We start from the raw sequence: 18,657 nt of genomic DNA on the forward strand, positions 1-18,657 counted from the left end.
AGTCAAAGCTGTATTTTTTGGGGAGGGGCATTGAAATTAGCCATCACATTTAAATAAAAGCACTGGCAGAGTCCAGGAAAAAAAATATACATCATATTGCAAATACTCTTTGCCCTTAAAACTTGATTATGTGCAGTGAAGTTCATGAATCAGTCAGCAAGGTCATGGCTAAGCCAGACTTAAGGACAAATGCTGTGTTTGACCGTAGCAGACCCCTCTGTGTGGCAAGTATAAGCTAAAGTAAGCGCAGCTGGCAAAGGTGTGACCTCTTCAGAAATGCAACGTATTGAAGGCACACTTTAAAGGACAACCAAACAATGGAAAGCCAAGATGACATGCACATTTCACAAGTAAAACAGAGAAACCAAAACAGGTCTAAGATGTCACAAACAAACATGTACAAAGACAAGATCCCTCGGGAGGGAAGAAAAAGTATGATTGAAAACCTTTTCATCCATAGAACTGCTATCTGAAAGAGAATTGGGAAAAGAAGGGATAAGTGTTAGATGGAGTACTTTTCAAGGAATCATTTAAACATACACATGAATAAAGTGCTATTGTAACATTGTTTAAAAAGCACAACAGGTTTCCAGAATGAACCCCAAGGGAATAGCAATCGTTGGGCCCATAATTTAAAGAGCCTATATTGAAAAATATATAATGACAATTGCTGGACTTAGTGAATGAAAACATGCTATATTGAGAAAAGAACACAGTTGGAAAATCAGAAATTCTGGGCTCTAGCGAGGCTCTGCCACTTACTAAGGATATTTGGAAAACGAATAAAATTTCTAATGTTTAAACCCAGCTTTGAAATCCCATCACTGTTAACAAGAACAACTAAGTAAATACTTGTGGAAGTAAACCACAGATGACTATATAACTTCCTATTATAAAATGACTACTTAACTGTGGATTCTCATATCATATAGCTAAAAATGAATATAAATGACTCTTGACTTCCTGATGTATAAAAGTGTTCACTGACTTAACATCAGAAAGTTAGTAAGTGGCAGAAATGAGAGACAAACTCAGGACTCCAGATCCTCTATTTGTGTATTTTAGATCCAGCATTTTGGGTGAATTTCACAAAACAAAGGTGGTGGGTCCAGAGTCTTTCAGTGCAGTGTATGATAAATTATAGGACTGGCATTTTAAAGTTCCAGTAGCTCATGAGCTGAAGTACATAAGACAACCAACTATAAGATGGTGGTTATTATTATTGTGATTTCTAAAAGAAATACACCTTCTGGGATTATTATTACTTCATGTAGAATGATTGCTCTTAAACTTATTCAGCTGTGCTTATTAAGGATAAAGCTGGAGCAATAGTTCTATGGGTAGAAACTGGCATAGGACGTTGGATCTGCAGTGACCTTGGAGTTGAATCCAGTTCTTTTTCTGGAGATGAGTCTCAGAAAGATCATTGTCCAAGGTCATGTAGCTCAACAATGATACTTACTGATGCCAGTCTCAAATATATGAGTTTCTCTGACTCATTAAGTATGGATTGATTACCATAACTAAATATTTTGGTGCAAATTTTTCTAATACCTCAGGGCTATGTCCTCAAATATAAAACACAGTAAAATGATCTTTTAAGAAAATAAAGGGAAAATCTTATTTATGAGTATACAAAATACCATATAATATGTATCAAATACAACTCAGTATTATTTCAGAACTATACAACCACCTCCAAGAATATCTTATCCCAAAGCTGATTTAAAAAATAGAATAACTAATTGAATATGACACATCAACCAATCATACATCTATTATTCAGAAATTATGTATCTGAGCTGCAACAGTTATGAAAGTCATTTGATTTGATTTTCTAAATGGTTCTTAGAAACTTCTTTAACATAGGGTTACAATGGCTCTTCCTTAGGTTGAATATATTTTTTAAAATATAATATATTTTTGAATATATTTTTTCTTATTTAAAGTTCAGAATCATCAACATATGTATGAAATATTAGCACATTTCCATCAAAAAGAAAAAAACAAAACTCTGAGGTTATTATTTTTAACCCACTTCTGGAAATTCTGACCAATTTTAAAAGTATTTAAACAATTACTTAAAACATAAACAGAAATAAATGACAAAAAAAGAAGAAATCAAGATGTAAAACTGCCCTTTATCAGGATTATAATCTTATCTCCAGAAAACAAAACCAAACATAGCATATGGGAAATTGTCACAGTTAATTAAAAATAGTTAATGAAGTAGTCAATATATAACAAAGCAGTAATAAAAAAAGTTATTTTCTACACATTAGCAGTTGTTTGGTTCAGACAAAAAGACCTGATTTCAAACATTCCATATTTTGAATAAATACTTTTTATTCATTGCTTCCCATTGAGATGTTTTCCTCAACCATCCCATTGAACAAAAGTGATCTTACCAAGGCCATCAATCTACAATGCAGATGCTCAATCCGACAATGTACTGATACATTCATACATGAATTCCTATAACATGCAATGGTTATCGATGAATTCCATTTCCATGTATACTTTTAAACCTTCTTTCCTTCCTTGGTTTCTTGGACTTTCTTAGCTCCCTGCTTGCAATATTCAGTACCTCCACCCTACCTAAAACACAGACATGAACCACCACTGTCCTTTTCATAACCCATTCAATGTCCCAATGACAGAAAATCCAATCCAGAATTAAGACAGTCCCATGGCTCCTCATTTCTCTTTCATCTCCTAAACTGCAGTCAGAATCAAAACACTGTAGTTCCATTTATGAATCATGTCCTTTGAAAATTACATGCTTTTGCATTTTGTTTCCTTCCTCAAAAACAACTTTTCTCCCTTCCTCCTTCAGCCACCTGCCTGATACCCTCCAAAACTCTGCTGGAGCAAACCCCTTCCCTTGAAACATGCTGCTGATCTGAGGTCAAGGCCCTTGTACTGAGCACTGCAGACCACACATCTCCCAGAACCGAAGCATCTCGAAATTAGCAACATTTTCATCTTGTTCTCTTAACTTTCACCATATTGCTAAGATGGGCATCTTCATATCAGGCATATACGACGAGGTGCCATATATTAAAACTATATAAAATAAATGAAGAAAAACAGAGTATGGAAGAAATATCTACTAAACATACAGAATGATATATTGAAATTTAGATATTAGACAAATAAACTATGGCAATGAAGTGTGGGAAAAAACCAATTTACTAAAACTATACTGTGTTATTGAAGAGTTAACAAGAAATAGAATAAAGATGAATTTTTATAACACTAGAAATAATTTCTAAGATATCATAAATCAAATACTACTAAACATATCACAAATCAAATATTATCTGAGTGCAGGACTGTATAAATTTAATACACTTAATAAAAGTTTAAGAAATCTTTTAGTAATGCTTTCACTAGTGAATTCCAGTTTGGAATGTTGATATTAAGGAATTTTTTTTTTTTTTTGCCAGTCCTGGGCCCTGAACTCAGGGCCTGAGCACTGTCCCTGGCTTCTTTTTGCTCAAGGCTAGCACTCTGCCACTTCAGCCACAGCGCCACTTCTGGCTTTTTCTATTTATGTGGTGCTGAGGAATTGAACCCAGGGCTTCATGTATACGAGGCGAGCAATTTACCACTAGGCCATATTCCCAGTCCCAAGGAAATTGCTTTTGGTTTGTTTTCCCAAAGCTTACTGGTTGAACTCCTAATCCTTGATACCACAGAATGTGGTTTTATTTAAGAATTGGGTAATTGCAGAGGTAATTAATTACCATAAGACAATATTAAAGTGGATGAATCCTTCCTCAATATCTTCAAAAAGAGCATGGCCCTGTTAGTGTTTCATCTTGGCCTCCCATCCTTCAGCACTTACAATATAAGTACCATTCTAAGCCACTTAGTTTTTAGTACTATGTAACAGTATTAGCAAAATTTAAATATTGAAAAATAATTCATGCATAAAGAACAACATTGCTTTGTTGTTTTTAATTCCAGGATGAAAAAAACAACAAGACAGTATAGATGTATGGGTTAAAAACCTATGACTCTGATGTAATAATTTGTGGCTACTAAAATGGATGCATTCAATGAGTATGTAAAAATGTAGGAAATGTTACTGCATATGTAGTAAAACTTAGGAAGTAACATTAATTTTATAACATAGTAATATTTATGTAAAACCAAAAATGTTTCAAAGCAACATTATCAGAATGTTAACTACCACCAGTAGGACAACAAATTGTTTTTTGTTGTTTTTATTTTTGCGCCAGCCCTGGGGACTGAACCCAGGGCCTGAGCACTATCCCTGGCTTATTTTTGCTCAAGGCTAGCACTCTACCACTTGAGCCACAGCGCCATTTCTGGCTTTTTCTATTTATGTGGTGCTGAGGAATCGAACCCAGGGCTTCAGGTATATGAGGCAAGCACTCTACCACTAGGCCATATTGCCAGCTCATAACATATTTATTTTTCTATTCCTTTTTTTTTGAAGATCCTTTTTTTAGTAATCATGTTATTTTTTAAATGAAAAATAATGATATAGTGTTCCATCCAACAGTAACAGAATACATGTTCTTTCAAAATATCCATGTAACACTTTCAAAGACAGATTATATGTTGGGCTACAAAACAAATGTCAAACAATTTATGATTGAAATTATATTAAGAATCTTTTCTGACTATAACATATGAAATTTAAGTAAAACAAAAAAATTTAGAAAATCAACAAAGATGTGGAAAGCAGACACCAGACTCCTAAACAAGCAGTGGGCAAAGAAGAAATCAGATGTTTAACAGAATAACCTTAATAGAATGTACTAGCAACATATCAAACTTATGAATTTTACCTAGTATATGCATGTATGTAAATAACAATGAAAACTTTCCCTTTCTGTAATTAATATGTGCTCATAAAACTTATGGAATCAGCAAAAGCGGTTCTTAGAGGGAAATTTATGATCAATGACTACATTATTTTACAAACTTCCAAATAAGCAATATTAGTTTATATTTCAAGAAAAAGAAAACAAGACAAACTAATCTCACAGTTAATGTAAAGAAATAAACAGAAAAGATTAGAGAATAAATGAAACAGACACTAGGATAACAACAGAAAATATAAAATTAGGTTTTTAAAAAGAGAAAAATGTGCAAATGCTTAGCTAGATTAACCTAGTTAAAAAAAGACTTAAATAAATAAAATGATAACACATTATAGTTTATAACAAACACATACAAAGGACCAACGGGGACTACCATGAGTTCTTATACAACAAGGAACTAGAAAATCTATAAAATCTAGAAATAGACAACCTACCAAGATTAAAAACTAGAACAATCCAATAGGCAAAAACATCCCAACAATGAAAATCTCATATTTGTGTTCTAGCAATCAGTGGAAGAAATAATGCTAGTTTTCTCAAAGTCTTTCTTAAAATCAAAGCAGAAACACTTCCAGTCTCATTTTATAAGGGCACAGTATTTATCCTTACCACAAAGTCATATAAGGATAATATAAGGAAAGAAAATCACAGGATAATATTCATGATGAACATGGATGAAAAAAAATCCCTCAATGAAAGTTGAACAAAAGTAAACATTAGAACCAAAGGATCATTTGCACTGAGCACTGGTGGTTCACACTTGTAATCCTAGTTAGTCAGGAGGCTGAGATCTAAAGATTGTAGTTTAAGCTAGCCTGGGCAGAAAAGTCTGAGATTCTTATCTCAAACTACTCAGCAAACAGCCAGAAGTGGAACTGTGGTTCAAGGGGTTAGTTAGTATGTCAGCCTTGAGTGAAGAGATAAGCAAGAGTTTGAAGTCCTAACTTCAAGCCACAGTAATGGCACAAATAAATGAATGAATGAAAAGGATCATATGCTATGATCAAGTGAGATTCATTTGTGGACTGCAGGGTTAGTTCAATATTTACAAATCAAGGATAAAGAAATACATAGTCTCAAATGGTCAGAGTAAAGTATTTGATAAAATGCTACATACTTTCATAACAAAGAATATATACCTAATGACAATAAAAACCATGTGTGACATGTTCATAACTAGCATTATACCCAACAGTCAAGAGCAGAAAACTTTATTCTAAGGTCAGATACTCAAGGATGTCTACTCTCAACCATTTCTTTTCAACATGGAAGCATCAGCCAGAGAAGTCACATAAGTTAAACAAAGTACAGGCATTTAAACTGGTTATAAGAAATTTACATTTACTCTGCTCTACATTCACATGGAGAATACATGTTAACCTAAATTGTTTAAAGAGAATTATAAAAAAATACATGTTGATTTAAATTATTTTAAAAAGAATTATGTAGATAGATATTAACTCAAAGAAAATTATGTCAACAAAGAAAGAAAAGGCAGACAGTAAAAGACAAATTCTATTTGTTCTACATGTAAAATCTTAAGAAACAAAAAAGGAACTCTGAGCCTGATGTTACAACTGCAATTATTGTTTGGGGCTGGATGTAGGTGGAAAATGGAAGTTTGGGGTCAGAGTCATCAAACTTTCAGTTGTAAAATCAGGAATCTAATTAGGGATCTAATCTGAAGCATGAAAATATAACTAATAATTATGCATTGTTTTCTCAGAATTTACTAAGAAAATAGATGTTCAAAATTCTCACTACACATACAGAGACACAAATATAGACGTAGAAATAATTGTCATTAAAACTAATGATGAATTTTCTAGTTAATTTTATTGTGATTATATTTACATATAATTATCATGTTGTATACAATATATACCACTTCATCAGTTATATGTTAACAATGCTGAGAAAATTTAAAAATAAAGATAGAATATGCAAAAGGCCTGACTATTGCTCTAGTGTGATGAATATATAACATATATAACAATATAAACACACACAATCATATATATATGTGCTTATGCAAATATAATATATATATACATATGTATAAGATAAGTAAATGCATAATGATAAAAATAGGTATGTACCAAAAACTCTACATACACAAAGCTTTTGTTTTCTGATAAGTTGCTTTTTATACTCTTGATAATTGTTGTGTTCAAATGATGGCTAAATCACTCTCATTAGATGGTGAAAACTCCCTATAGTGCTGCTCCAAGTATTTCCTCTCTTAGATATCATAGTCTCTCAGAACATGGCAGCTCAGTGACTTAATTTCATTTATTGCTAGACATAGCAACATCTATCTATTGAATAATTTTAAATCTTATAAATGGGACTGAAATCATGTTCCAGTGCTATACATTTTTAATGTCTCAAAATTCCATAAGCTGGGTATTTAAAATTTAAAGAACCTATAAAATATTTACTAACGGAACAATATTCTATTCAACCATGTGATACCAAAACTCAAGTAATTAAAATCCTCAATGTATAGGAATGTTTGTGGGTCTGGATTCCATAAGGACTAAAGTCATCAGTTTCATCAATGAGCCTCTCTGAGAAGAAAATCTGAATGGGATCTAAGGTAATACATCATTTCCCTAATCCTCCATTTTCTTTTATATGTCTGTGTCAAAAAGGACATGACCTCTGTCTGGGTATGAGGATGTATACTTGTAATATTATCACTTAGGAAGTAGATACAAGAGGATCATGAGTTTGAGGCAGTCTAAAAAAACAAACAAGCCAAAAAGAAAAAAGACATGCCTTTTAAAACTTGTGTAGCATGCTTAAATGTTACTATTTGGGAGCTAGACAACAGTGCAAAGGAAAATCATTATTTAAATCAGAGGACTGTGGAACTGCTACTAGCCTACATAGAATATCTGTTGTTTGTAAGAGAGTCTAGAAATCATTTTACCTAGTCATGTAGCTGTGTGTGGGTGGGAGGGGGTGGTGGTGGTGGTTTATGTATGCATTACGGGGCTGTTTAGTTTACATTATTTTTAACTATTCTAAGATAGCACTTTATAGTTCTGATTATTGAAACTTTTTACTTTAATTCTCAATCCAAGACTTTTTTTTTTGCCAGTCCTGAGCATTAAACTCAGGGCCTGAGCACTGTCCCTGGGCTTATTTTTGCTCAAGGCTAGCACTCTGCCACTTGAGGCACAGCGCCACTTCTGGCCATTTTCTACATATGTGGTGCTGGGGAATCGAACCCAGGGCTTCATGTATATGAGGCAAGTACTCTAGCCACTAGGCCATATTTCCAGCCCTCAATCCAAGACTTAAAATGACAAATACTATAAAAATTAGTCATAATATTCTTTAAAAATAATATATAGAGAGAGGCAGATAGATACACTACTTGCCAACTTTGTGTAATTCTATATAAAAATACACTTAAAATTTAAATATAGTCAAATAATACTTTTGCTTTAGTAGCTGGTAAAGGAGAATTTACATTTTGGGGAATGCAACTTTCCTTTAAGATAACCTTGTTCGTGACACACAACAAGAAACATGCAAGAGCTAGCCACTACCTCTCTCTGTACCAGCTAGAATTTTGCAAAGTAGGTTTTTGCTTGAAAACTCAGAAACACAGAGAGCACTTCTCTATCTTCTTTTTTGTTTTTTCTTCCAATCAATTGCCAGTCAACCACCACTGGTTTAATTTTTTATATCATCAAATTCATGTAATTGCAATTTTGGCCTATTTAAACCTGAGCTTCATAGTAAGTATCTCAGTGTCTTTTCAGAGGAGGGAGGGGAAAAAAGAATGACTAGGGAAAGAGACATCTGATGAGACCAAAGAGACAGCACATAATGCATAAAACAATTGGCTTCACTTGAAGATAGGAGGTAACTGTTTTGCTCAAACGTTAGAAAAACAAGCGGACCATTATGTGTGTGAAATGATGCTTTATGGTACTTTTACTCTGAGCAAGTTCACTGCAAGTTACCATGCAAACTTTCAAATCCAAATCACTTTTTACAGCAAAACCTGCAAATAGTCTTCCTTGACGTGATTTTTTTTTAAATATAAGATTTAGAGGCGTTTAGGTGGTCACTGGGGTATTGCAAGCTCTTGTTTCAATATTTATCCTCTTTAAGACATCCTGAGCATCAGTAATGATTCATTTTTATAAAAAAAGGAAATTACCCATTCTGCAAAGCCCAAACTCTAGTCCTCAGAGTGTATTCTACATATATTATCCCCTGCTTCTATAAACATGAATCTCAGAGGTCTTATTAGTCTTTTGGATTTCAAATAAAGGTAGATGCTATGTAACTGGAATTACTACATTTCTTAGATCTGCCTAATGAGTCAAGGGATCTAGAAAGACGATTGTACTGACAAATAGGATTATTAGAGCCCTAAAGAATGACTCCAACACACATTGCAGTCATTGCCTTTCAAATTTCCTCAAATCTGGAAGCATTTATCTAGTGACACTTCTACTTGGGTAACCCCAGGCATCTCAAACTCACAAAACTAGAGTTGATCTGATCCTCTGCTCCTCCTACATTTTGTTTAAAAGAGAAAAGGGGAATAATACCCTGGATACTGTCTATATGTGTATTAAAACTAGGAAAGGGAAAGGAAATACCAAAAATCGAGAGACAAAGGATAAAAAGGCAAACCATTCCAAAAGCAATACTTACAAAACCATTTGGTGTAAACAACTGTACAACTCATGGAGGGGAGAGCAAGGGGGAGGAGGGAAATGAGGGAGGAGGTAACAAGTTGGATAAGAACTGTACTCACTGTATTACATATGAAATTGTAACCCCTCTGTATTTCACTTTGACAATTAAGAAATAAAAGAATGAACTAATGTAACATTCACACTATGTTGGATATGAACCTTACAACTTGTGAGGGAGGAGAGGAGGGAGGGCTAAGTGGGAGAAAATGAAGTTAGCAGTGGTTTAAAACAAATGTACTCATTTCCTTACTTATGTAACTGTAACCCTCCTGCTTATCACTTTTTCACTAAAGATTTGAAAGAAAAAAATAGCAGAGAGAGAGAGAGAGAGATTGGGTTTCTACTCAGCCATTGAACCCAAAGCCATGAGATCATTTTAGACTTTTGATTTCCTAATATTTATTCCAATTACTACGTAAAACCTCTTTGGGTTACCTGTGGGAGATAGATATAAATTATAAACATATATGATAATATGTACAACATTACCTGGCTATACACAAACAAATTGACTAAAGTATGGTATATGTGGAGGAGGATTCCAGAAGTAGTTTAACTTTTTGAATAACTTATAGTTTAACATATATGTGTATATATATATACATATATATGTATGTATGTATGTGTGTGTGTGAAAATGGAATCAGATAACTTGAGAGGCTGGGAGAGATGAGGGAGAATGATGGAGTTGGTGTCATTGACTGAGATGCATTTTGTACTCAAAGGGAATACCAAAATCGAGAGGCAAAGGATAAAAAGACAAACTAATGAAATAGCAATACTTACAAAACCATATGGTGTAAACCAACTGTACAACTCATCGGGGGGAGGGAAATGGGGAGGGGGGAAATGAGGGAGGAAGTAACAAGTTGGATAAGAAATGTACGTATGAAACTGTAACCCCTGTGTAATCACTTTGACAATAAAGAAATGAAAAAAACCCTGATATGCTGAGTTGAAACTCATTTGTACAATTTGTATTTAAAGCTAATAACAGAATAAATAAATGATCAACTCTTAAAAAAAAAAAAGAAGAACAGATGGGAAGAACTTTGTTTCTCTCTCACCCTTGACCTGAAGTAACTCCATTTTGGTCTTCTCTATATGTTGGATTATAAGTAACTTTTTATTTAAAACATTATGTTCTTCTGCTCTAAAAGTATTTATAAAGTACATTCATAAGCAAGAGGGAGGAAGTAGGGACTCATTCAAAAAAATAAGAAGTGACCAAAAAGAAATATCCATATTCTAACATAACTCAATCTGGCAATAAAAGAGAGGGGCAAAAAAATAGTAATACAGTGGCAGTAAAATCAGCAGTTGGATTCTCTACCTGTGCTCTCATCCAAATAACTAAAAAGAAAACAAGAAAAAAGAAAAAGATTTGAAATAGAAACAGATTAGTCAAGCTATCTAGATATTGAAGTTATCAAAAATAATTTTTAAAAGACTATGAACAAAAGATATTTTGATCAATTTTACCATCAAATAAAAATGTACGGAAATCAAGAGATTCTCAAATTAAAAATAATGAAACACTAAAATGAATTTAAGCCCATATAGTTATCTGAGTTGCTGAGTGCTTCGGTACACATGTAAGATCTATGCACTTTATTACATGTGTAGTATATATAATACACCAACAAATGTATTTCTAATATTATTCCTCCTATAGTGTGGAAAATGCAGTAGGGAATGTAGAGGGCAGGGCAAGAGTAAAACAAGGAGAAGGTATATGAAGCCATGTAGTTAGCCACCAAAAGAGATGATGGAATAGATCCAGTGATAATTACGGAGAAAAAATGGCAAGTGGAAAGATTGTACAATAATACTAACTGATTTGCCAATATATTTACAAATGTAAAGAGTTGATTTCTTCCAAATATTGTTTGATTTTTCTATGAAACATCTGGTACGTAGTCATACCTGTATGCACATCTGGGTATTAAACTCAGGGAGAAATGGTGACTAAACATATAAACAACGGTGTTAACTTAAAACAATAAATAAAAGCAAGATGAATGGAATAGGGAGAAAATGGAGATGAGGAAGAGTTTAGGTCCTGAAATGTACCACCGTCTAGAACCTGGATGCAGTAAAGAACTAAAGAACAAAAGAACTAGAAAAGGAACAGTCAGCAAAAAGAAGAAAAGTCAGGTAAACATGGTGTCTGGGAATCCAACAATGGAAAATGTGTTAATAAGGATGGAGTAGACAATAGTATAGAATTAAACCAAGATGCTGGGTCAGATTCAGGCTAAGATTTGCCAAGGCGGTACACATTGTTGCCTTCAATTTTTTATTAGCAATTATTAGTTGTACAAAAGGTATTTCATTGTGACATTTTTATACATGTATACAATGTGACCTAACCAAACTCACCCATCCATCACATTCCATCTTCCTCTTTTTCTCTTCTTAAAAAAAATTCAACAGACTCCACTGTTCAGCCTCCATATATGCACATATTTATAGACTTTCAACCCATTTTCACTCCCTGTGAAAGGATTCCAGTGGAAGTGATAGAAAACTCTTGAAAGCAGTGATTTAAAAGAATAAAAAAGCTGGATATTGGTGGCTCATCTCTGAAATTCTAGCTACTCAAGAGACAGAGATCTGAGAATCACAGTTCAATGGCAAATCCAAGAGACTCTTTTTTTCCATTGTTCTTAATTAGAAATTTCTGCCAGATGACATCTAGGCAGAAATTTCACAATCTTATGTTCTTTAAAAAAATTATTTATTGTCAAAGTGATGTACAGAGGGGTTACAGTTTCATATGTAAGGCAAGTGGGTACATTTCTTGTATAATTTGTTACCTCCTCCAATTAACCAGCAAAAACCAAGATGTTTGGCTCAAAGGTGCTGGAACACCAGCCATGAATGAAAAGATTGAAGGAAAGCAAGAAGCCCTGAGGCAGACAGGCAGATAGACAGACAGACAGACACACCCACACACCCACACACACACACACAGAGGTGAAGGAGTAGACAACTAATACAGAGAACTCTTAAAACAAACAGGGTGGTAACTAGTGGTCTGTAAAAAAGGAAAAAAAAACAACAGATCAACCTGAAGATACAAAAACTTGTAATTTAAAAGCTAGAATTGGTAAGTAAAGACTGCAAGTGAGGGAGAATCAAGGAATTATTTTAATCAGAGGGTGATTATGTGGTCAGAGGTATAGACAGCTTTAGGAACTTAAGAGTGGAAGGATTATTGGCTTATCTGCTTCTATTTTCTTATTAAAAATTTGAAATACTGCATCACACTATTGGGCATGTTAGAAGATGAAAGAAATACAATATGCCAGTTTATGAGTCCAATGCATCTTGATCAATGCCACCCCTTTTGTTGAACTGAAACACCTTTATACAATTAAAGATAAGACACACACATACACACACACACACACACACACACACGATATAAAGATGAACAACTTGGGGTATTAGGGAGCAAGTTCTTTGAGTCAGGGCAGAGTTAGAATTCTTCTGAGATGCACAGCCAAAGATTTACAGTGAGACCATTTGTGAAGATTTGGTTTTCTTAAGCAAAGTTCCCTAAAACCATGAAGAATAGTGTGAGATCAAGAGGAAAGTTAGATGTAACACAATCTGGATTATTTTCCTTGGGGAAAAGATGAAAAATAGGTGGAAAGCAGAATGGGTCATTCATAGAGATGCTACAGACTCTTAAAATGAAACCTAGCAGAAAGTTTGGTCACCCCATGGCTGCAATGTGAAAATTGTATTTGCTATCTGTTATGATTATACTCTGATTATTCAATCAGCCCACAAAGAAATCTCAAGTTTGGAGATAAAGGAGATTTGTAATAACAGTAAATCATGTGAAATACTTGACTCTGGCGGCTAGGACAGGTAATGATAATAGTAATAATACTGCTGTAATTAGAACAGATCAGACGAATAACGGGAATGCCATTTCCTGTCACCCTTGAATTCTTTACTTAGGTAGTAGCATCTAAACTACACAGTGTCAGTTAAGAAGTGACCTGGCTTCCCATGTCCTGTCAGTGGGGCAGAAGAAAAATGATAAGAAAAGGATGTAAAGGATGGAATTGTGGATGAAAATGTTTAAGGAGACACAATCTTTCCACATCTCTTAAGAGAGAGGCCCTACATTCCAAATCCTAAGTCTCAGATGTACAGTAAATGTGAATCCAATGTCAGTCAGTATGGATAACAAACTTCGGAAGAGCTGTTTTCAGATTCTTTTTTTTTTTTGGCCAGTCCTGGGCCTTGGACTCAGGGCCTGAGCACTGTCCCTGGCTTCTTCCCGCTCAAGGCTAGCACTCTGCCACTTGAGCCACAGCGCCGCTTCTGGCCGTTTTCTGTGTATGTGGTGCTGGGGAATCGAACCTAGGGCCTCGTGTATCCGAGGCCGGCACTCTTGCCACTAGGCTATATCCCCAGCCCCTGTTTTCAGATTCTTTTAAAAACACCAAGGAAAGTAACATGGTTGATGCATAGTAAGCAACTTTGCTCACAAAGAGAACATTCAAAATTAAGGAATAAATCTCAACAAGAAAACTCTGGTAGCAGAAACCAAGCCAAATGGAAAATTTTACGACCTATGTAACAAACTCAATAAAGTGATATCCTTAGAAAACCTTCCAGCTAAAAACTATGAGCTAATAACAGGTTTCAGAATCAGGTCAGGTTACAAAATAAATATTTGTATGCTAATAATAGCAATATTCAGCTAGACAAGATAATCTTTAAGAATTCTATTCAAAAGACAGAAAATATATAAAATCTATATAAACATCAACTAATTTATACTTAAAAGTAATATTACAAGTACTCTGACCTATAATCTTGTATCTTAATTGTAATCTTATCTGTGAATATACATTTAATATCTATGTTTACAGTGTAGACAAATTTAGATAGGAAAGAGTACACCTCAAAAATGCAAAAGTATAGAAAAGCAAGGACAAGAGCATTTGTCATTATAAACATAACAGCTCGTCTCCTAATGAACCCACAAATTTAAAGCAGTCCTATTATAAATTTCACAGTACCTATGAAAAAGTTCCAAAACCTTGGAATTTGTTTTAAAACCAATTGGGAAGAATAACAAAAAAAATGTCCTCCTACCCTCCTCCAAAAGAGGTTGGTGCTCTGTAAGATCAGAACTAGAGAACTTTTTTTTTTATGTTTAACAACGCAGGGAAAGGACAGGAAAGTCATGTCATATGAGGGTCATTTAAAGAAAGTAGAGGTGCTAGAGGAACAAGGACAAATCCGAAGCTAAAAAAAGCGCCAAAGTCAGGATCAGTCTTGTTAGCATCATGAAGCAGTTCAGCATAACTCTCTCTAAAAAAAAAAAAAGAGCCATAGGATGACTCCTGGGGTAACCCCTGCCACCCTATTGGCAAGACCAAGAGGAGCTGTTAGAGTGTTGAAAATATCTGTGGCTGAGGATGAGTAGTACGACTGGCATTCATTATGACCTGATGGTGATTTGACTGAGAAGCGCTAAGATGAACCTGGAGTCTGTGTGCAGCAAGGTGTTCACTCAGTCTTGGTTCTAAAGGTCTTCCCTAAGTGCCAGTCACAGAGAGACCAACTAATCCTTGCTTCCCACAGAAAATACACCTGCTGAAATCTTAGGCAGCTTAGACCCAAGTGAAGGCTCTGCCCAGGCTGAGAGTCTCTCCAAAAGGAACCATTGAATGTTTATTACCTAATCTCTCTAGAAGATCGTATCTAGATGGAAAAAAGAGGATCCCATCCCTCAGATATTTTCAATTATTTCACCAGCAGTGTGCAGAAACACTGGTGATGACTGGTTTAATTGTTAATTGGTTGAAGACATACTCTTAAGGCCTGGGTAAGGAATTAAATTCTGATTTTACCACTTTCTAACAGCTCCTCTAGGCCTGTCTTTGATAAACTGGGGTCAGTATCTTATAAGATTGTTGTGAGGATTATTAAAAAGAAATTAGAGAAGCATGTTTATAACATAGCATTATAAAGCACTGGCTCTTTTTCTTGCTTTAAATCAGATCCTTGGTATTAGGTAAACAGAACTACTTATCCTTGTCCCAATACCTTCCATCTTATCTAAAAAAAAATTAGCAGAATGATAACTGACAAATCTGCTTTCAAACAGTACCTGGGAAAAAATATCCTTCAGTGTGGCCAAAATTGTCCCAAGAGAAGATATATTCAGAATGCACTCTCCTCTGCAACTCAAAATTAGTTCTATTTCTAGTGACAGGCTACCCTCTAGCTAGCACAAAATAATAATCACTTGACATTTACAGGTGATGCATGTCCTTGGAGGAAGAAACACAACCAATGTCAGAGTTCTCCTCTACATCAGCAAAAGAAACATATGTACGCCTCAGGCTGGCATGTATGAGGTCAAAATCCTTCCCAGTCACATGGGGCCAGACTCCAAGACAACCCAGTGCTTCCGTCAGATACCTCATGGTGTCAGGCTTCCCCCCGCCCCACGGAGGACTGAAGCCATACATCTGGAAGGCCTACTTCTTATCCTCATCCCATCCCCTCAAGCCAGCCTGGAGAGGCATGGAACCAGACCTCATTTTCAGGTATTTTATTTATACCCTCATAATATCTCTTTCCATGACGAGCTGAATTGCCAGGTTGATTGATAGGTTCATCCTAAGGCTTTCTCTCCAGGCAACAGAAATTAATGACCCCTGCTGAATCCAAAGGCGATACATCAAACCCACAACCCAGCCAGGCATTTAGATTGGCTGAAGCAAAAGGATATGGAAGCAATACCAGAGTATCTTCACTGAATTAATTTAAAATTTAGGGAAAATGACAAAACATAGAAAGACTATAAATACTTTTTTCCACTCAGTTTAACACCTTCTCACCCACAGACACATGTGGGTATATCAGGACCCACCCTTTTGCCTCAAACCTGAAGAAGATACAGTCTGAAAAGTGCTATTGTCTAATGCTGGCACATGACATGGAATCCAGATTGTCAGTCCACTCTTCATCTCAACCAAAACCCAGGAAGTCTAACCCAAACCCAAAAGTGTAGGTGAGACTTAGTCTCACTAAGATGAAGGACAGCCATCCTTATCCTTACTAAACTAGTGGAAGAAATGAAAAGGAAAGAAGTTATAAGCTTTTATATGATCAATTGCTGCGTATAAAACAAATTTCCTTTGCAAGTGGTAGGCACAATATCTCTTTCATTTTCACGAGAGGCAATCAACCCAACCTTATCCACCAGGGGAAGATAAATGATAGGCCCAATGTCAGACCCCTGGTCCATGAACCACATAGAAAAGAAGCTGCAGCAGAATGGAGGAAATTAAGAGAGGGACAGGAATGTTGCTTAGGGAAAGGGTGGGACAGAGCTGCTGGCAATGATTCTACATGGGTTGGCAAACCTCTTTGAGATCGTGGTATTACCAAATCCAGTATCAAGTTTCTGGGGTTTCCTCATTTCCTTCCCCCCCAAACCAAGGGTACAGAGAAGAGGAGCTACACATCTCCTTTTGTTTTTCTAGGGAAAATGAATTCTTCCTTCTCCTCAAATTCTCTCCTCACTAGACTGGAAGGAGAAAAAAAGTAAAATATTCCAGAATAAGCAAAACAAAATGTTTACAAGTCCGATTTATTGCTTGCAATGTGAATGCTGGGTCAAACTACACATGACATTGTCTTCAACCTCCATGTGCTTAAAATTAGAGATAAAAGGATGTACAGAGGGCAGCTATTTCCTCCTCAACCTGTGATCCCAACTTCCACATCAACAGTAATTATTTAAAAAATAGCATACATAAGATTAAAAAAAATGACATGAGAAAATAGTATACTCTAACAGGATAGAACCTAGTAGCTGATAACCTTGTTTGAGCCAGGTGCACCGGCATACACATCTAAATCTTAAACTCCCACTGAGGAGGCAGAGGTAAGAACCATCATTGGAGGCCAGCACAGCAAAAATTAGTGCTGAGAATCCCATCTGGGGATACAAATTAAAAACACAGAGAGGGAGGGAGGGAGGGGGGTATGAGGGACAAGGTAACAAACAGTACAAGAAATGTATCCAATGCCTAACGTATGAAACTGTAACCTCTATGTACATCAGTTTTATAATAAAAACTTTAAAAAAATAAAAAAAATTAAAAAAAACAAACAAAAAACACAGAGATTGGGAGTGTGGCTCAAGCGGCAAAATACTTATCTAGCATGTAGAAAGTCTGATGCCCAGCCATTGCAAACAAACCAACAAACACCGAAACCAATTTACAAGTTGAGTATCGAGTCAAACACCACTGACCATAAAAATCAGCCATAGCAACAGTGCTTTGGTGATTAAAGAACAAAATCCTCCCAGATCAGCACAACTATCTGTCCACTTCAAACCATGTATTGACTGGAACTACTTCTGCAGCCATAGTAAGATGACTGCTACTTCGGGCCAAGACTGACTTTTCACAATCAGAAGAACAGATCCTCCTTCCACCAAGTTTCTAAAAGAAAGTGACTTGTCTTGCTCAAACCGGAAGTGACTGGACCAAGCAGGGGTATATGTGGTGAACCACAGGTCTTGTGTGAGGCACGAGGCGACAAATGGGATGCATTGGATGGTAGGATTAGGAGAAGAGCAGTTTACAGCTCTTGCTTCATCTTGACCTCATGTACTAAGAGAAAAGAAAGGTGTGAGGGATAGGGAGATAAATCTTAAGGAACTTTAAAAATCAGAGGTGCATGTTTTATTTTGGATTCCTACCTTGTAGATGTATCATCTGGAGATGTTTCAAGTGCCTATAGGACACAACAGTCTGGTTTTTTTTTTTTTTTGTTATAGCAATTAGTTGTACAAAGGGGATTTCATTTTGCGATGTCCAATATGCATATGTGGAAACTTGATCAGACTTCCATCATTCTCTCTCTGAAGACTGTCCCCCTTCCCAAACCAACTTCAACAAGCTTCATTGTTCTGTTTTTACACATGTACATAAAGTATTTTAACCATATTTGTCCTCCTGTACTCAGTACTATTGACCTAGATTCTCTTGCTGTATAGGTACCTGCCGGTACCT

The 18,657-nt window shown here is 35.5% G+C and overlaps 1 protein-coding gene across 1 annotated transcript in view; it reads right to left on the reverse strand.

The window, feature by feature from the left end:
• The window catches only part of Unc13c (unc-13 homolog C), a 280,832-nt gene that overhangs the window by 227,510 nt on the left and 34,665 nt on the right, over positions 1 to 18,657 (reverse strand). The window contains exon 2 of the mRNA XM_048332735.1: positions 447 to 469. Coding sequence (XP_048188692.1) covers positions 447 to 469 — 23 coding nt within the window. The remainder of the gene's footprint in view (positions 1 to 446; positions 470 to 18,657) is intronic.

The sequence above is a fragment of the Perognathus longimembris genome, chromosome 23 (assembly GCF_023159225.1).
Source record: "Perognathus longimembris pacificus isolate PPM17 chromosome 23, ASM2315922v1, whole genome shotgun sequence".
Lineage (NCBI taxonomy): Eukaryota > Metazoa > Chordata > Mammalia > Rodentia > Heteromyidae > Perognathus > Perognathus longimembris.